The following is a 21,398-nucleotide window of genomic DNA, read 5'->3' as shown; positions in this document are numbered from 1 at the left end:
TACTTTCCAAAGCAAGTGGAAGACTTCCATTCATTGGAAGACAACAAATGCTAAAACATACTATGAACTAATTTTTATTGTTCCTTCAATCTTCAAGTTATTAAAGCTGCAATCCAATGAACATACTTTTATATGGACCTTTGAACTTAGTGAGTAGATAAATTTTTACCATAAAGTTCGAATTATTTTTAAAAAGCCACAGCAATCATTTGTGGATCTAATAATGCAATCTGAATGATACATTCACTCCACCTCCCGATTAAGCTCCAAGAACAGAGAGATACAAATATTGCAAAATGGCATGGCCCTCATACTGTGGATCTGGATAGTTCCTAAAGCTAATGCATGTGAGAGATGATGCCCACAGAGAAGGAGCTAAGGCAAGTGGCACAGCCCAGAGCTGGATAAGAGACATAGGAAGAGAGTAAAGATACCACTCCCTAGAAGAAGGGTCTTCAAACTTGGCAAGTTTAAGACTTGTGGACTTCAACTCCCAGAATTCCTGATCTAACATGACTGGAGGAGGAATTCTGGGAGTTTAAGTCCACAAGTCTTAAAGCTGTCAGGTTTGAACAGCCCTGCCCTAGAATCTCCCAGCATATAATATTTAGGCTGAGAGTAGAAAGCATTTAGTCAAGCAAGATTCTGTCTGTTATGTATCAACAAATAACTGAGCTTTGCCTGCATTATTCTATGTCATTCTTGGAGTAAGTCTGACACCACACCAATATATCGATTTATATATGTGAATTGAGTAGACGGTTTGAACTTCATAAAATAATATCTGGCCACCCACATCTGAGGAGTACCACAAATGATAAAAATGGTCATGTGGTGCCTCTGGTGAATAATGGTACTGGGATGCCAATGGGTGCTATAAATGTCATATTACTTTCTATGTGGAATGAAGCATATGATTTTTAAATGATTTTGCCTTCACTCACCTAAATTACCAAAACAACAAAGAACAGAAACATTATCACTTAGGCTTTTATAGTAACCTACATGGGGATGGTAGTTGTGGGCAGGGAATGTTTTATAGTTTTATAGTTTCCCTTTGGATTTCCCTCTGCATCATGCAGAGCCCAACTATGTACTGTATTTTATGGAATATATATTCCAACAACTCTGCATATGATCATTAGATAAGTGAAAGATGAGAATGATGCTGATTCATTTACATGGAATTTAGTCAGTTAGATATTTCTTACAACAATCTATTCACTCATCCCCATCCTTTATTCTGCCTTTCCATGGCATTGTGTTGGAAAAAAATCCAAAAGTTTTCTTTCTGTAATACTTTGTGCTACACCAAACGTTATTTGTTTTTATATTTCTTTCTGGGATTTTTCCACACTAAAATATGTTGCTGAAGTCACACTCTGGCATAGTCCCTAACTCTAACCCTAACCTGTTGCTCTTTAGATATGTTGGTTCTTGAACTCCCACAATCTAAGCAGACATAGAATTTCACATGATCCGGCAAGTTGTAATCTCTTAAACTTATTAAATTTCATAGGTTTCAATTACTGTAACTTAGATTCCAGACTGAAATCCCAAGAGCAATTCTGATGAGGTAAGGTCTACTAAATTCTGTATTCCTTAATGATTGTGAATAAATTTAATTAATACACTGATTACCCATTTTAATATTTAAACCACCAAAATCAGATTCTTCATGAAAACAACAATAAGCAAATAGATTCTGTGGGAGAATCAAGCTAAAATTCTAGTTAGGATAAATATTAAGGAAGAAAGAGGCTGTATGTTTTATTCTTAAACTTATTTATTTCTCTATTTTAAAATTTTCAGACAGGATATAGGAATCAATGCTAAAGACATGGCAATGTTTATAGAGCATAAGAAAACTATGCTGAATTGACAAGTTCATCCAAAAAGCTCAAAGTATAATGGAAGAAAGTACTACAATGCAACTTTTTTTTTTGTTCTTAGGCTACTAAATGCCCTGTACCTACTTCCTAATAAGAAGCAATGTACAACTCAGCAGTAGAGAAATTGCCATTTACAATAATTCTAACTTGGAAGGGTTATTCCCTTTCCTACCAAAGAGAAAAAGAACACTGCAAAAGTATTTCACTGATATTGGTACCTTCTGTACATTCTCTGGTTTTAACCATATTCAGATAAAGCAAGTCATCTGAATAAACAGAATAAAACGCTCCCTCTTTAACAGATAATATTTTATTTCGATGATTCTACAGTACTTCAGAAGTTTTGCAAAGCATAAAATTACTGCACGTCCATTATAGATAACGTACTTATCTTGCAAGCCATTCGATTTCCACGCAGTGCAAGTGAAACTCTGCTTCCTATCTTCCTTGGTTATCCTAACTGCTTTCTTGTCCAACTCCAGATTTCCATCAGGCCCTTTATCTCTGCGGCCGTAAATTGGGGGCAAACCTTATTTCCACCGCGTTTAGATAACTAGGATGCAGTATAACGGTACTTTTAAACACCTGCAAGGATGCAATCCTTGTCACCATAGCCAATCCCTCTTGCGAGGCCACAGTGTGAGCCCATCACTATCTTTGCTACGCGGGAAGGTTGCAACGAAGACCGGCCAAGGAAGCCCCAACAGCAATAAAAGAACGGGGCAAGCCAAAGCATTAAGCGAAGAATGCGACGGGGAGTCTGGGACGCCGGCACAAACCACGTTTTTGGACCTCCCGCCGTCAGTGCTCAAATCCGACAAAGTGCCACTCAAGCCTCCCCCGGGCTGCAAAGCACTCCGGGCCTGCGAATGCGGCGGCGATGACAGCTGCCAGTCCCCCCCACACACCCTTTTCCAGGAAAACGCGCGTTTGCGCGGACGGAGCGTAGGAACTTTCCGCGGCTTTGGTTCGCTTCCGAAAAGCGTGTCACGCGTCTCACTGCGCGCCGCATCCAAAACTCCCGCAATTGCATTTTTATAAACCCGGGTTGCGGGTCAAGCGTTAACCCCCCCCACACACACATACCCATCGTCCTTCGAGCCACAAGCGGGAAGCCCTCAAGGCATTCGCCTTAAATGAGTGGAGAACGTGTGTGTGTGAAGCGGGGGTTTCTCCCTTCACGCCCTCGCAGCGCTTTCTCAACTGGAGCTTGGAAGGCACAGCAAAAGCAAGCGGGGCTGAATCCTCTAAACCAGTGCTCCCCAACCTTGGCAACTTTAAGCCTGGCGGACTTCAACTCCCAGAATTCCCCAGCCAGCAAGCTGGCTGGGGAATTCTGGGAGTTGAAGTCCGCCAGGCTTAAAGTTGCCAAGGTTGGGGAACCCTACTCTAAAACTCTTAGGATGTTCGTTCGAAGAGACCGCCCAAGGTAAGGTCTGCGGATAGCTTGGATGGGGGCAACTAAGCGCCTGGCCCCGGCTACCTCACGAGCCACACAGGCAACGCTCCTGTGGACTAAGCCGCGGCGCGCTCTGCCTCAAACTCTAGTCACGCGGCGGCCTCCCCGCTCCTCAGAAAGAAAATCCACCGCCACCCTGAGAACTAGCGGGGCGCGGCACCCCCAGCAGCCTGCCCTCGCGCGCGTCGCTCCCTTCCTATTGGCTGAAGCGCACGTGGAAGAGGCAAGTGGTGTGCGCGCGCACTCCCCTCCTTTTTTGTTTTGTTTTTCTTTCTCTTTATTTTTGCCTCCTTTTTTTGCCCCCCCCCCCTTTCTCTCCTCGCGCAGGAATAACACCTGCTGGAGATTGGCTCTGCGTGCGTGCCTGCGTGCGTGCGTGCGTGAGTTACTGGAGCTGGGAGGCGCCCCCACCACCCCCCGGGCCCCGCGAAAGGGGTGTGCGCGTGTGTTGGTGTGAGAGGGCGAGCCTGGAGAAGCCGGGTGCGGCGCATGCGTGCTTGCGCTGCCCCAGGCCTGCCCGCAGCCGCAGTCACTTCCTGCCCTTGCGCCCACATCCGGCTCCGGGGTCGCCGTCGCGCGGCCGCTTGGGCGGAACGGCCGACGGCAACTTTCTTGCCGGGACGCTCTGAGGGAGCGCTTCCCTTCCCTCCCCCCACCACCGGCTGAGGCAGGGTCGGCGCGGGCTGCCCGTGAGAGAACTCGGCCGGCGCCCGCTGTCACCTGCCGCTGCCTTGGAGAGCCTCGGGCACACTCGGCGCCGTCCTTTGCCTCTCCTTCCGCGCGCACTGCCGTCCCGTCCGAGAGAGAGAGAGAGCGAGAGCCGCCGAGCGGACTGCGCTTGATGGGCTGATCGCCGCCTTTCTCCTCCTCCTCCTCCTCCTCCGTCTTTCCCGGAGCCTCGGTAGGTGCGGCGGGTTGCTGGAACTTCTTCAGCCAGCCCTTCTCCTCAAGCCACGCCGGCTCGACTCCCGCGAAAGGCTGTGGAGCGGAGGTTTTGCGCGCCTCTTGTGTGGTCTGGCTGGGGGGGAAGCGAGGAAGAGCGAGCCCCGCCGCCGCCGCTGCGGCTTCGTCAAAGGAGACCGGCTGATGAGGTGACAGGTGGCCCGAAAGGAGAAGCCCAAGGGCTGCCCTGGCCCTGGGGAGAGGCGTTGAGGAAAGGCGCGCCCGGTCTGGAAGAAGCGCCTGTATTTGTGCGCAGGAGGGGAAGAGAGGGTGTGTGTGTGAGAGAGAGAGAGAGGTGTGTGTGTGAGAGAGAGAGGGAGAGAGAGGTTGTGTGTGTGTGAGAGAGGGTGTGTGTGTGTGAGAGAGGTGTGAGAGAGAGAGTGTGTGTGTGAGAGAGAGGTGTTTGTGTGTGTGTGAGAGAGAGGTGAGAGGTGTGTGTGTGAGAGAGAGGTGTGTGTGTGTGGGAGAGGTGTGTGTGAGAGGTGTGTGTGTGAGAGAGAGTGTGTGTGTGTGTAGAGAGAGGTGTGTGTGTGAGAGAGAGAGTGAGTGTGTGTGTATGAGAGAGAGAGAGAGAGAGAGAGAGAGAGAGAGAGATTCAAGTTGTAATAGTGGAGGTGGGCTTGGTCTTGGATCAGATGATGGTTTTTTCCCCCCTGAAAGGGCTAAAGGGGTCTGTCGGGTTGTGCACATTTCCCCGTATTTTCCTTTAAAACCTTTTCTTAGGTGGACACTCTGTCCTGGCAGAGTTGGATTAGATTTTGAATCTCTTTGTCGGTCCATAGGTTAAAGTGAGGTGTGTGAGGAATAATGGATTATATGCCATCGAGTTGTTGTCAACTTTTTAGTGATCCCATTGATAGATTTTCTGAATGGTGATTTGTCCCTAAACTAGTCTCTTAGACTTAGATCATCTTTTGGTACACCCATCACTGCTGGTTGCCCTCTTCTTTTCTTCCTTTTACCTTTCCCACCATTAGAGCCTTTTGAGGGGCTAAAGATATTCTGCACATGGTCAGTTATACTCTGCTGAAACAAAAACCAGTAGGACCTGTCATTCTGCAGGGGGAGGTTGCTAGGGAATTTTATGAAGAAAATGAAAAGAGATACACGATTGGCTAAAGGACTTTTTAAAAATGATATTAATATAGATAATACAGAGAACGTGTATTACAGGTAAATGATATGGCTTGAAAGTTGTGTGTAATAATTGCACTTATAAAAATATACATTTCTATAGCCACCCATCTCAATATTCTGATTATTAGAGTTTTCTGTTGTCAGTGTTTAAGCAAGCAAGTTTCAACCCCTTTAATTTTATGATTTATTTAATAAAACAGATTTTTTAAAGACAACAAATAGTCTTAAATTGTACAATTTACAGTATTGCTACAACTAATATGATATTGTTGAATAATATGTAGATAAAGTATTGATTGTATTTATTGTTTACAATAAAGTATTGTGTTAAAAAACCTCTTTTCTACATACAATAGTTAAGGTGGAATTCATTTCTGAACTTTTGCTTCTATCAAAGTTGAATTGAAAAGCACAGGAGTGATGGAGAAGTATTTATACATGATAACATAGGAAACAACTTTATGTAAATTGTAGATCTCACAAGCCAGGAACACTAAATCCTAATTTATTTCTTTTCCCAGTTATGTAAAGAGAGGATTGTGCAGTTGAGCTTGCTTTTAATACAAACACTTTTAATCAAATTCATTTTAAATAATGCCTTTAAAACATAAACTAATGTTTTATTTGAATCAGGCTAATATATTTTGTAGATAGCCATGACTCATAAGGTTTTAGAAGTTATCAATTACATTCAGAAGTCAGTTGAATTCCTACATGGTTTGTTTCTACCAGCTGACATTCCCAGGTTTTCCAAAGCCACAATATGCCCAGCTTGCCTGACCAAACTGGACAGATAGAAACCATCTGTCACTGAAGTAACTCAGTCCTACAAAAACAGAGATAAAGATATGGCAAGCATAGGAAATTTAGAATGAGTGTATTCAGAATGAATTTCTGAAAATGCTTACATATTGAACAGAAAGTGCACAATCTTAGTATGTAGAGTATTATATAAACTGACAGTTAATTTGAAGGAATTCTCATTTGGAAGTGTAGTTTTTAGTTATTTTACTATATATCAATCCAATATTGAGTGCTGGGATTAATGTAGTTTAGCTTTGTAGTACAAGGTATACATATGTAAATTCATAAGTGTGGTGATACAAAGGAAATGAATGATACAGTATTGCTACAACTAATATGATATTGTTGAATAATATATAGATAAAGTATTGATTGTATTTATTGTTTACAATAAAGTATCGCATTAAAAAACCTCTTTTCTACATACAATAGTTAAGGTGGAATTCATTTCTGAACTTTTAATCCGCGTCAGTTTTCATTGAAAATACATATGCTAGCAATGCAGATCAAGGTGATAAACTTTTTTGTAGGGATAATCTATTTAAACATGCATTATACATGAAATGATGGATGAGATTGAAGCAAGAATGGTATAGCCAGAACAGATGATACTACCATTCCTTTTCTTCCTGTTACAGCTTACAGTATCTCACTTCATATAGCATTATCGGACAATATCAAAAACCTGAATTGAATAATAGCAAAAGCTTTTATTAGCTTTTAATTAGCTTTTTAATTAGCTTAATTAATTAATTTTATTTTAATTTTATTTTAAATTAATTAAAATAATTAATTAATTAAATTAATTAGCTTGAGAGTCATGAAAGTAGACCAAGGGCCACACATAATTTGGACTGCATGTTGCCTATCCCTGTTACCTTTGGAATTCATTTACAAGATATCATGTTTGTAATGAATATATAATCTTGAATTCTTCTCGTGATTTAAAATTCTATATTCTACTGATTCATCTGATCTATGTCTTTCTTGGGTAGCAGTTATGGTAGCTGCAAGCAGCCACAGTCTGGGCCTTTAGGAAATGTAAAGGCTGTTTTAGGACTGTATATTTTCTAATCTGTTTTTTCTGTGGTTCTTGTGGTTCTCTTGCCATTTGAATGCAGTCATTGGCTCCATCAGTAGGCTAAATAGGTTTGAAATTGACAGGCAGATCTGAGATAAAGTGGAGGGGGCTATAGACAGGGCATAAATTAGACTCACTTAATTTGAATCAGGATTGACAAGTTGTGTTACAAAATTTGCTTCAGAAGCAAATTGATGCAACAATAAATGATAGTTTCAAACTTTTATGTGAGCTTGGAAGCCATTGTAACAGTTATATAAGATATACCTCTTTAAGGGTATCTTTTTGATGTACTAAAATACATCTGTGTATGTGTACTTCTGCATGCACACAGAGTTTAAATTTATTTTTGCATGTCTGAAAGTGTGTTCCATGTCCACAACTGATTTTTCAGACTATTGGTTTGACTTGGATTGTAAAACGATTAATATTGGCTTATTTTATCAGAAACAAGCTACTGAATGTAGAAGGAAAGGAAGTCATTGATGTAGAAAATGCCTCTTAGAGACAAGTACTGTCAGACTGACCACCACCATGGATGCTGTGAACCGGGTAATAGTATTGTCTTTAATCCTAAAACTTCCACTTTTGCAATTTTTGTATTCTTCACATATTAAGTTTTATTTTCTGTGAAATACTTGGGCAAAATATATTAATGTTACATGAAATTATTTGTATATAGTGTGTTTATGTGTCTGGACTTGACAATAAGCAAAATGTGCTTTTATTTTATTTATTTATTTGTACCATGCCTTTATTATTTTAACAAATAACTCAAGGTGGAAAACATATCCAATACACCTTCCTCCTACATTTTTCTCACAACAACAACTCTGTGAGATGAGTTGGACTGAGAGAGACTGAATGGTCCATAGTCACCCAGCTTGCTTCCATGGCTAAAATGGGATTACAACTCACAGTCTCCTGCTTTCTAGCTTGGTGCCTTAACTACTAGACCAAACTGACTAGAATTCCAAAACATATGGAACAGTTTTTGTAAATGAATAGCTTGATGTATAAGTATGTAACAGTATTTATGTTCTTAAATATAATAAAACATAAATATGATTTTCAGTCTAAAATAATACTTTTATAATTTAATTCGACACTGAGTATTTAGCATATACTGTTTTAGAAACAATTTTTCAATTTTTTGTTGAAGCTAAAGAGGAAGTGTGTGTGTTTATGCATGTTCTATGAACATATACATACACACTTAATATTAGGGTATATGCTCCATTCAGTTGGAGAATCTGTGGAATAATTTTTATAAATTTAGCTATTGCCTATCTATTCATGCTTACTGAAGCAATTGTTTTCATTGTTTTCAGCAAGCTTTTTCCCCAAGTAAATATATATATACCTGAGGGAAAAATTCTTGATTTTGGTCAGAATAGGCAGTGCAAGACTTTATATTATTTTTTTAAAAGATGTTTTGAAACATTTGAGGGACTCTTTGTACACATTTTCCCAGGTCCACATAATTTCTCTCTGCACTTGTCACATGATGTGATTGAATGTGTCATCGAAGGGAGAGGTGATATGAGGGACTACAGTAATTGCAGAAGGTTATCCGGAAGGAGATAGCATATTCCAAAGAAGGGGGCTAGACAAGGGACAACATACATAGTTTGAAGCTGGATTGTGGAAAGAGAGAGATTTAAGTTAGCCTTTCCTGGATGATATAGATTTAGTCTGGCAAGATTCTGTCTATATGATGTAAGAAAAAATAACTGGACTTTGGCTGGTTTGTGCTACATTGTTCTTGGGCTAGCTTGATGCACCACCCTAGGAAAGATGCAGCAGCTTTAAGGAAATGCAGGGATGTATTACATCCATGTCCTTCCATATGAAGTATTGTAATGCATTCTGAAGTATTGTGACAATCATATTTGACAAATTGCATAACCCTATTGCTGAGGAGTTATAAACACAGTATACCAAAAGTCAGACCCCGTATTCAAATTCCAATGTGCTTTTTATTAATTTTCTTTTCAGAGAAAATATTACTTAGGAACATTCAAAGGTCAGTAAGGAAGAGTCTAGAAAAAAATGGCAACAAATTCAAACATTTACATTATAATAAATAATAAAATATCATAATCATTAAATATAATTTAAATATGCACCTTGTATATTGTTCCAAGTATTAAAGAATTCATCTAAATTTTATTGTATATTCTAAGGCAATATTCTAGCCATTATATATTAATATCTGATGTATTACCAATATCAAGACCATAACCACATGGTTTTAAATCAGATAATGTTTGTCCCCATCTAAACCTAGCCTTAATTGCCTTACTTGGCTGGCCCAGGGGCAAAATATATAATTGGATATCATCAGCATAAGGATGATACCAAACCCCAAACTGCGTATGACCTCACCCAGGGGTTTCATTGAGATATTGAAAAGGAGGGGAGAGAATAAAACCTACAGCCTATAAAGGAGGAGCAGGGAGTGATCAGTCCTCTCAACCAACACTGATTGGAACTACCCACAGAGAAAGGAACCATCATAAAATGGTGCCCCCAACTGGCAGGGCCATCTTAGAAGGATATTGTGGTCAAGAGGCACTGAGAGACCAAAGAGTAAAAGAATCGGTACATCCACTAAGTAATGTTTTGTTTAACTCTTCTACACAGGGTTCAGATTAGGAGTTCTAAGAGGCATTTTATACTACAGAAATATTTTACATAATATAGGTGTAATTTAAAACTAGAGGAATGAATTTGTTTATAGTAAATCAATATGTCAATTATTGTAGAAAAATTGATCGTTTTGCTACAGTGTATGATTAACCAAAATAGATTTTTTTTTAACCTGGCTAAAACTTTCAAACATACTCCATAGTTGAGATAAATGGTTTTCTGCAAAATAGTCTAAATTATTATTGTTGCTGTTGTTGCATTAATATGAATAAAAAAATGACAGAGCTAATTAAATGTTTCCTTTGATAAATTGTGTGCCTTAGAAGTTCAATATGTACCTATTTGTATACATGTGTCTTTTTTGAAATTTCTGTGTTACATATGAAAAAATATTTGTGTTATATGTTAACAAAATAGATTAATATTTAATTAACAAAATGTACAGTTGATTTTCCTTAAAAACAAAGGCATGAAGCACAAACAAAAACTGAAATTGGAGATGAGAAATTAGTCATTACTGGTGGTTTTTCAGACTGCAGTGTATGCCACCATTCATGTAGTGACTCAATTAATTAACATTTCCATTTTTGATACTTTATAGTACGTGTGCTGGAACCTGGAGATCCACCTTTACTACAACAGCCATTTCATACATCAAAATCTGGAATCCAGCAAATTATTGAATGTTTTCGATCAGGTATGCTTCTTTTCTTATTCTTTTTAAAAAATATTTTTGGGATATTTTCATGATTAATTCAGTTTACCATGTACAACCTTAGTTGGCCTGAGGAGATACTTGATGTCTGAGTAGCATATCTAGAACTTTAAACTAAAAAAAATAGGCAGTATCAGGACAAAAAAATTAATTTAGCTTAATTTAACTTTTAATGTTCATTAAGTTAGTTAATTCCCATTTAATTTTTTCATAACAACCGCATTACCCAGAGCCCTTTCTGAGGGAGATGAGTAGTTAAGAAATATGAAATATAAATTAACTAATTAATTTACTATCTTTTTGAGATACTAGAGGCCATAGGAATGAGTTTAAAGATTACAAGTTCTATTGTAATGGTAATAATAAAAGTAAAAACTTTCAATTCCATTATAGGTAAATAAATTTGAATACACATATCTTATTAAATAACTTTATACAAAAGATCCTGTTTTATTTTTAAAACAGAATTTCTAAGGGTACATTCTGCTAGAAGTTTAGTCATCCATACACAGTTCAGACTTACTACAGAGAAACAGACAAACAAGTTGGATAATCTAATTGTAAGGCTTTCATATTGCTATTTAAGAGTGTAGTTTTTATTGATGATAATAGTAACATCTTTCAAAAAAATTGTTTTCCTTTAAATGATTCTAGATTAACATTACCAGTACTTGTGGTTTTTTGAATGACATAAAGTTTTTAACTATATATAAAATAGTAAAACTAGCAAAACAACCAGTGGTAGACCTCACTGTGTTAAAAAATAGTCATGTATTCCACACATTTCATGATGCATTACAATATATCACTTTGTACTCTACCCACACTCACAGCTGTGGGTGAGGCAGCCATAGGCAGAAGGAAGGAAGCATGGAAGGAAGGGAAGGGAAGGGAAGGAAGGAAGGAAGGAAGAAAGGAAGGAGAGAAGAGAAAGAAAAGAAAAGAAAGAAAGAAAAAGAAAGAAAGGAACAAAGGAAGGGAGAAAGAAATTGTATATGACTGTCAGAATATTTGTATAGCCTAAACTGGAGAATGAAGAAGAAAAACTGCATTCTTGAAACTCATAAATAAGAGCGTGCATCTGCCAGTTAAATTATACCTGGTAAGCTTGTAGCATGCAAATCAGATATTTTCTAAGCACATTATTGAAGCATCTGACTATTTTCAGGTAAAGTGGTATTTTTGCGTGGATGAAATATTACCACACAATTTATTTGAATCCAATTGTTTTTGATGGCTAAATAAAGCAATTATTTTTATCATTTGGCTAACACCAGTTAAAATCCAGGTGAAGAATATCCTGAATATGCTGTCCTGGTAATTTTTTTTTAATAATTTGTTTAGGAACTAAACAACTCAAGCATATTTTGCTAAAAGATGTGGATACCATTTTTGAATGCAAATTCTGCCGCAGTCTCTTCAGAGGGCTACCAAATTTAATAACTCATAAAAAATACTATTGTCCACCAAGTCTTCGGATGGATGACAGTAAGTTTCTGTTCTCTGAATTTTCTTGCTAGGATTTTAAAGTTATATTCGTATAATGCTTTTAAGGACAGTGATTGTTAACATGTAGCTTTTTTTCTATAAAGCATGCATACATACTCTTACAAATATAATTTGTTGTATCTGTATACATGTTGTATCTGTATACATGATTAATAGATCCTCTTCTTACAGGAGTTTCTAAAGAGTATGGAAAGGGCAAATAATGTTAAAAATATGAGCAAATAAATTGACAGGTACTTAATTTTATCTTTTTTTAAAAAACCCTGTGGTTGCACACTATTATATAAGCGTTCTGTGAGATACTGTATGTGACGGAATTTTGAGTTACTCATTTCTGTTTCCTTTCTGAACAAAGGTTTTCCAGAACAGAAAAGGCTGAACGTTAGTTGATTTGAATGTCTATGGAAAAGCATTTATGGTGCTGTCTTCCCTTTTTATAATGTTGTCCTAATGTACTTTACTGTTATATTATTTTTACTTTTTAGTGATAGATGTAATATTGTCTAATTTAAACACTCTGTTTTATATTTTAGACTCTCCTGATATAAATGATAAACAGAGTCAAGCCATAACTGATCTCCTAGAAGCTATGTATCCAAGAGTGAACAAGCAAGATTATATAATACGTTTGGAACCTATAGAAACAAACCAGAATGCTGTGTTTCAGTATGTTTCAAAGGCAGATAGCTCAGTGGAGAACACTGATACAAACACTGTTCCTGACCAAGCTTCTGTAGAAACACCAGAACATGCAACAGAACCTCCTCCTAAACCAGTGTCAGATGCTTCAGAAACAAAAGCTGAAGAGACTCCTCCGTTAGTTGTTGACAAGATAATGCCAACTCCAGAAGAGCCTACCCCATGCTCAAAACCTGAATTAGAATGTGATAATAACTCTGATTCTGGTCATCAATTAATTTGTTGCCTGTGTAAAAAAGAATTTCATTCCAGACGCAGTGTACGCCGTCATATTAGGAAAGTCCACAAAAAAAAGATGGAAGAACTAAAGAAATTTATTCAAATTAAAAAACGGCCAAATCAGACATCTGGAAGGGGTCGCAATAAGAATGTTTTGGTAACTTTGGGTAAAAGTTGTCCTTTGTGCATTAAATCATTTGCTACAAAAGCCAATGTAAGAAGGCATTTTGATGAAGTTCATAGAGGACTGAGAAGGGACTCTATAACTCCTGATATAGCTACAAAACCTGGACAGCCTTTATCCTTGGATAAAACCTCTGCAAAAACTGCTAAAACACAAAAACAAAAGCCTTCAAAAGCTGAGTACAATTTAACTACTTGCAAATGCCTCTTGTGTAAGAGGAAATATAGTTCCCAGGTAATGCTTAAAAGGCATATGCAAATTGTTCACAAGATAACACTTTCCACTAAGAATCCTAAAAGAGAGAGAAAGCCCAATGCAGAAGTGAAAGTGAAAATCGAACCAACAGAATCCGCAGAATCTACGCCTTCCATCTGCAGTTCTTTGCAGAATGAAGTAAAGGGAATAAATAATTCAAATGAAAGAAAAAATACATCATCCACTGAGAGAAAGAATGCAGTATCCAGTGAAAAAAAGAAAACACCCACTGAACGAAAAGGCGTGTCATCTACTGGAAAAAAGAATGTAACTCCAGCTAAAAAAAATAAAGTTAAGCAGAGCTGTCAGAAATCAAAGTCAAACAATCAGTCTCATGCAAGTGGTCTCAAAAAGCCCAGGAAGCCAAGGTTGTCAGTTGGCTTTGATTTTAAAAAGCTTTACTGTAAACTCTGTAAACGCCAGTTTACTTCTAAACAAAACTTAACAAAGCACATTGAGTTGCACACAGATGGAAATAATATTTATGTTAAATTCTATAGGTGTCCTCTCTGCACTTACGAAACACGCCGAAAGCGTGATGTGATAAGACATATAACTGTAGTACATAAAAAGTCTTCACGCTACCTTGGTAAGATAACTGCAAGTTTAGAAATCCGAGCAATAAAAAAACCTATTGACTGCATTCTAAAAAAGGTGGAAAAAAGAGGTCCTCAGAGGGATGAAGGTAAACAGAATGGTTCAAAACAAGACATTACCTCTAGCTCGCCAAATAAAAAATATGAAGGAACTGATGTTGGCATTGAAGTGAAAGTCACAAAAAACTTTTCTCTGCACAGATGCAATAAATGTGGAAAAGCATTTGCCAAAAAGAGTTTCTTAGAGCATCACAAGAAGACTCATAAAGCAAATGTGACACATTCACCTGATGAAGACAACAAAACCAAAGGCAGAAGTACAAGATCTAAAGCTCTTGTCTGTTGAAGGATACTAGTGCCTTCTTAAGATACATGCCTAAATTTTCCATGGGTACTTAGGGCACAATCACATTTTTAATAGATCTAATGCTTCAGAAGGTAAAAGACATTCATTAAAAAAAAGTTTAAAAGTTTTTTTTTTCATGACAGTGAACCTAAAGCAGTTTAAGTTAATACAAGCATGGTTCTTCAAAGTTTAATATTATATATTAGTATTTGCATAATATTTAGTTAATAGTTTTACAGTTCCAAACGATTTTTAAAATTAGTTTTGCACTTCCTTGGTACTGACCGGGCACAACAAGCATATATGAACTGAAGATCTATGGATGTGATGTTGCCTAAGTATGTTGCTTTAATACATTAGAAAATATTTTTGGCATAGGACTTGGAAAGTATATTTGTATTTTAAATTAATGGTGTATAAATCTTAAACCCAAGAGTTAATACTTTTGTATTTAAACCATAATTCCTTTTGTATTAGGAGAAGATCATCACTCAAAAAAAATCTTATTTTATTTGAGGAATGTTTTTGGTACTTGGTTATTTGTTTCTGGAATTTTAACTTTTTTTTACAGAATTAAATTGGTCTGGATAGGGGTACAGATAGCCCGCTTTATTTTATGTAATGAAAATATGTTAACAGTTCCAAATTACCTTGCTTTAATTGAAAAATCTTGGAAAACCAGCCGTTAAGGAAGAATAGTGTTTTTAAATTCCTATGACAGATAGAAGTTGTTTCATTTTAAGAGAGATGTGAGTGTATTTCAGTAAACAGGTGGAAAGGCTCCTTTCATTGAAGGTAATTTCATAAAATTAAATTACTTGTGGATTCTGGTATTAATATTAAAAATTATGTAAGACAAGCTTCCAGATAGTTGAAAACTATTTTCCAGTTGGTTGAAAGGTTGGTTGGTTAGTTGTTGTTTTTGTTTTTTATAAAATAAAAAATGGGTCTCTAAACCAGTGATAATCTGGACTATTGACCCTATACCTTCCTTTTCCCTTTTCTCCATATTTAGGGGGGGACTCTTCAGCCAGTGAGGGAAGAGATATAAAGAGAACACAGAATTTTTTAGTAAAGGAGTCCCTATCTTGTACATAAAAGTTTCTACTGGGTCAAATAATTATGGGTATTAATTGAATGATTCAATTTTTACCCAAATAAGCAACCAGTTTATCAGAGAAAGTTAGTCTGATTTCTATGTGGTAAGCTTATATGCTGCTTACTAATAAAAAAAACCTTTAAAATTGATTACAGGTTATATATGTATTTCTCGTTAGCTCAAATAATGTGATAATATTTGAAATTAGAACCACTAAAATTTAGAATAGTACTATGAGAATAAGCTATTTTCAGACTAAATATAGATATATCTTAATGTAACATCTTGTCCAACATTTTCAACAAAATTAAACTTCATTAAAAATAACACCTTGAATTGAAAAATTTTCGTTGATGCAGTTTTCTTGATGCAGTTCTGGAGTGTTAGTAATGAAATGAACATTTTAAAAGGAAAGTTTGCAAACATTTTTAAATGAAATTACCACATAGAACATGTGCTTCATAGGTGTGTCCTATGTGGTCCTTACTTAATTCTGATTTTACGGAAAATATTTTATGTTCGTTGTGATATACTACTAAGCAAATGCTTTGTGATGTACTTAAAATATTTTTATATATATAAATGAATGTATATGAACAGTTTTCTTAGTATAATTTGAATGAATTGTAATCTAGCATTTGCTTTAAATTCAATTCATGGTTCAGTAATTTTGGGAAGTGTTAAATTTGAATTGTACTGTCAAAATCTATAGTGATTTTGAATGATTAGTATATTCAACAGCTTTCATATGGAGGTTTACAAGCTACCCACATTCCCCTATTTTAATTGTTCTTAAAAAAAATAAAATTACACACAAGCACTTTAATAGTCAGAATTTAAATTTCTTTTAGTGATTTCTTCTAAAGACATTACACTAATATTCCTGTGAAGATAGTAGTTGGGGTTTTTTTGGGGGGGAGGTAGTATATTCATATTCAAATATTTGTTTTGTAGTATGTTAATTATTGCCTAAGAAAAATACTGCAAGGAATTTTTTGTTTTGCCCACAAAATGATGAATGACCATTTTAGGTAGCACTTGACTTTTTTTGTAAAGTTTATAAGATGCTTGCTCATTATTGTCTATTTTATAATCAGTTCTATAGCAAAACAGTAGCACACCTTCCATTATGAATTTTTGGCAGGTTTGTACGCCTTTTTAAAAAATTTAGAAAATGTTTAGTGATTTGTGTCAAATTGCCAGATACTGAATATCAGAAGAAATGCCGTTTCTAAAATACTGGTTGACTCCCTTCCTAAGGGAATGCCTTGTGTCCATATAAACCTTTTGTACAAAATAATCTAAAAATGTTGATCATAAATAAAAAAATATTCTTTTATGAATAGATACATGTTTGGCCTTTTAGTGCTCTGCACTAAAAAACTGTGAATGGAAAATGGACTGTAACTGTTTCTGGAAATGTTCTATGTTGAATGTACGTGCTTGGATAAATGTACTTTATTTGAATAAACTGGAAATTATTTCAGCTAAATATACTTAGGCCCTCTGTATCAAATGTATAGTTGAGAATAATGTGGTTGGTAAAGACTACCTGTTGTTTACATACCTTACTGTGGAAAACCTGTAAGAACAGTTGGCTACATTAGCAATTATGCAGCTGAGGGAGGGGGATTTGTTTTCCTCTTTTCTTCTAGGGCAGTGGTGGCAAATCTTGGCATGTCAAAAATTCAAAAAATGCCTAACTTGACTTTGCTAGCATGTCATATAACCCCTCTCACCTGCCCACCCTGAACAAATGAGAAACAATTCATAATATAAAGTAATACATTAAATTATTTAAATTTATTGTTAAATAAATGAATAATTAGATAATTGTACATATTTTTGGAAATGCATATCTGAGGCAGCTCCAGGTTGCCCAAGGCTTGGAAACTTTGGAGAATGCTCTTACATGGCCTTGCAGCTTCCAAAAAGAACAGGAAAGCATTTCTTATTCTCAGGTACTTGTTGCAATCTCTGGAGGTTGTGCAATAACAGAGGCCTCTTGCTCAACTTTCAGAGCATCTGGATGCTGAAAGGTCACCAAAAATGAAATGGTGAGTCACCTGTGACACATGTGTCATGAGTTCACTATCACAGTTATAGAGTCAAATGAGAGCTTGAATAGAAATCAACTGCAACATTATTTTCAGTGTATCAGAAATGCAACATTTACTACAAGCAGCAATGGGAAAGTTGATGATTCATGACCAAAAAAGGTCTAGTTACTTAGCCACTAATCTGGCAACAATCAGTTTTTGAGCTGACATAATAAAATTGTGCCACATAGGATTCAATTATTAGGAACATGACTTGGATCATATATGATTTACAAATTGTTTAAAACATTAAAAACAAGAAACAAAGAATACATATGACAGGATGACAAAAACAGGTGGGAATAAATAGCAACAGGAATAACAGAAGTAGCCTATACTGCATTCTAACCGCTGTACCACCATGGCTCATATGAAATGAAAACCATGTAACTTCCTATGCTTCAATCAAGGCAAAGGCCTGGGTAAACACCTCAGACTTCAGGGCTCTTCAAAGTATCAGAAAGTTGGGGGCCATTCAAGTCTTACTTCATTCCACAGGGTAAGGTCTGTGACGGAGACGATGCACTTGTGGGGTACTGATAGATAGCATTGCTTAAGTAAAGCAACCTGGTATACTCCAGCCTACCAGGTCATATTGGCTGAGAGGTACATAATGAAACAAAATGTTAAAAAGTTATATTTATGTAGTTACCAAGCACATCTGAATTAAAGTAACCAAAATATCTTTACAACCCCCAAAGCATGTCAAAACTTTTGAGTACCCCTAATGTTTGGAAATTGAAAGTTGAAAAATTTGACATGCCCTAACAGACATTCAAGTAACCAGGTTGTATGCCTTATATGGCTTCACAGGTGACAATATTTTGATTTACACCCAAAGCAAATTGGCAACTATTGCAGTTCAGAAAGCCAGTTTTTACTTGTACATAGTGAGGCTTGCCCATTACTGCCTATTCTGGACCAGTTGAAGCTTCTGGGTGGTCTTCAAGAATGGTCCCATATAGTAATGGTGACTGTACTAAGTAACCCTACTGAATGTCATTATCTAAATAGACGGCTCAGTACCTACAAAATTAGATTAATCTAAATTCATCTAATACTGAAGTAGATTATTAGATTATTGCTTGGTGCTATAATTGAACCTATCTTTAAATATTAAATGTAACCACTAGATAGAACTTTCCAATCTGATTTTCCTGGGCACCTTTTCTTTATATTGGCATCTCACATGCAATCTTTCACAGTGATTTAAAAAAGAAAAAACTCACAAATTGTGAGACCAAATCATATTCTCATTTGATATAAGATATTCATCACAAAATACAGTTACACCCTGTTACTAGCATAAGGATATGAATGTAATGGGTTTCGGTTGTGCTTGACTGCACTAGATGTGTACATATTAAACAGAGAAATGAAAGTTATAATAAAAATCTATAAAGTCTTAGTTTTTATTGACCTGCTGAGTTTCTTCAGTGCATAATTAAGTTCCAGTTTTGCAGATCACAACTTAAGGCAGTTAAGGACAATTTACACCAATCGATGGAAAGGCATGGAGTCATTTATATTCTAATTCAGCGGTACGGTCTTATACCTTCAGGAAATTTCAGGGTTTTCAATATTGTCTAAATATTGAACTACTGTAGAAGTCAAAGCTGGAAATTCTGATTTCTTGGATTCTGCTTTTCCAAGACCGCTAAAGGAGACAGAACTCAGTCTCATTTCTGATAACAGGTCAGAAAATAATCCATGGACAACTGCAGTTAAAAAAAAAAGCAACAACCCTTGCTAATTGTTCTTTAAGAACATGTCCTCATGATGTTGCCTTTACCTCATGGCCAGCCCATAGCTGTGGGTTCTTGTATTTTTCTCATTCAGTGTGAAAATAAAATAGATTTTCCATCTTCTCCAAACATGAGATTACCTTCTTTCAAAACTTGACTCCTTCCCCAGCCCTGCTGCATCCCACCTTAGAAATGGGGATTGGTGAATACTTTTGCATCCAGGAAGAAATCCTCCAATCACAGGCCTTATCACTGAGGTAAATTAGAAAATGGCTGTTGGAGTAAAGTTTTCCTCACAGTTGGGAGAAATAACATGTTAAAGTGACTGGTATGAGCTCTTTATTTTGAGGAAGATGTGTCCAGTTTTTTTTAAAAAAAATCATTGATCTTCTTGTTTCAAGCACCAAAATGCTGTTTATAACCTGTAAATTATTGTATTTCAGTTACTGACCAGCAAAACTGCTTTGAAAGGCAGTCACACTTAACCACCAAATATCAATAGAGTTCAGTGGTTTTTTGACTCTGTTACCTTACAGTGTTAAAAAACAGAAACTGATTAGAAGAAAACAAAGTATAACATCATATAGCAATACAACTAACATTATATGTTTAAGAATTTTGTGTATAAAATTAATATAATAAGGCAGTGGTTTTCAACCTTTCCTTCACCATGGACCTCTTTTAAATACTTTAGCCACGGACCATGACCACAGACCACCAAGACCTAACTCAAGATTGAAATAATAAAATTTCTTTAAGCCTTCTTGGAGCCCATGTGATGACATAGTGGATCCTCAGGGATCCACTATGACTAACCTGTACTCTAACCTGCAGACTACAGGTTAAGAGCCACTGTAGTAAGTCATTAGGCAATTTGAGTAAGCAAATTAAGTCAATTTAGAGTAATAGAATTGTCTTTTCTATTAAAATGGAGAATGTCTAAGAGGTAGAATGTCTAAGAGGAAGAGAAGTTATGGCATATTATGCAAACTATGGAATGGTATTTTGGTTAGTCTTTGACGTAGAATCAGATTGATCTGATAATAACTATTAGAGATAGAAGGAATCAGTGTGACCAGGATATTTGGTGATGAATGGTTAGCATCAGCATAGATTACAATGTAATATGTTCTGGTATTTCAATTGCTGCTCTACCAGATTGGTACAATCTCTGTTCAAAAGAGGTTCTAGCAGCTCCCTTCAATGACTGCTGTTGGAAGGTCATTGAATCTAATCAAAGAGAAATCCCTGCTAATTTTAGGTATTGTTATGCAAATAAGGGATCTGGATAGGTGAAATAAATGCGTAGAATCAGTGGTTTATGAACTTCGTCGTGCATAGTTTGATCTAGTAGTTAAGGCACCAGATTGGAAACAGGGAGATCAATAGTTCCAGTCCTTTTTGGCATGAAAGCCAACTGGGTGACTTTGGGCTAGTCACTTTTGGTTCAATCTACCTCATAGAGTTGCTGATTAAAATAGGAGTGTTACATATGTTTGCTGCTACCATTATAGCAATAGCTATAGCAATAGCACTTAGTTTTATATACCTCCCCATATTGCTTTACAGCACTTTCTGGGCACTTTACAATGTCAATATATTGCCCCCCCCCCCCAATGGATTCTCGCTTTACTGACCTCAGAAGGATGGAAGGCTGAGTCAACTTTGAGCCCATCAGGATTGAACTCAAGACTGTGGGGAGAATGAACTTGAAATATTGCATTCTAACCACTATGCCACCAGGGCTTTTATACATATAATGAAGGTGGGATATAAACAAATAAATAAACGGGAGGTAGAAAGTATCCTTGGCTCATATCTCTTTTTGATTTCCTTGGTGCAGCATCTATGCATATTATATCACATCTTCTTCCCAAGAATGTTCTGGAAGTTTGTAGATAAGCACAAATAACCTAGTGGCCTTTCCAGGCTGAAATAGGGATGGGGTTCAAGGATTGGATGAAC

The 21,398-nt window shown here is 36.7% G+C and overlaps 1 protein-coding gene across 1 annotated transcript; it reads left to right on the top strand.

The window, feature by feature from the left end:
• Positions 1-3,838: 3,838 nt before the first annotated feature.
• ZNF800 (zinc finger protein 800) lies at positions 3,839-17,085 on the top strand. The gene is made up of 5 exons (XM_087969396.1): positions 3,839-4,252; positions 7,763-7,867; positions 10,569-10,664; positions 12,027-12,170; positions 12,725-17,085. The coding sequence occupies exons 2-5, from the start codon at positions 7,810-7,812 to the stop codon at positions 14,488-14,490; spliced, it is 2,064 nt and encodes a 687-aa protein (XP_087825522.1). The 5' UTR covers positions 3,839-4,252; positions 7,763-7,809; the 3' UTR covers positions 14,491-17,085.
• The last annotated feature ends 4,313 nt before the right edge of the window (positions 17,086-21,398 follow it).

This window comes from Notechis scutatus, chromosome 6 (assembly GCF_049901735.1).
Source record: "Notechis scutatus isolate UNSWTSFEM ecotype Mainland chromosome 6, rNotScu1.2, whole genome shotgun sequence".
In the NCBI taxonomy this organism is placed as follows: domain Eukaryota; kingdom Metazoa; phylum Chordata; class Lepidosauria; order Squamata; family Elapidae; genus Notechis; species Notechis scutatus.
The sequence above is the reverse complement of the archived record's forward strand: the minus strand, read 5'-3'. Positions and strand labels throughout refer to the sequence as shown.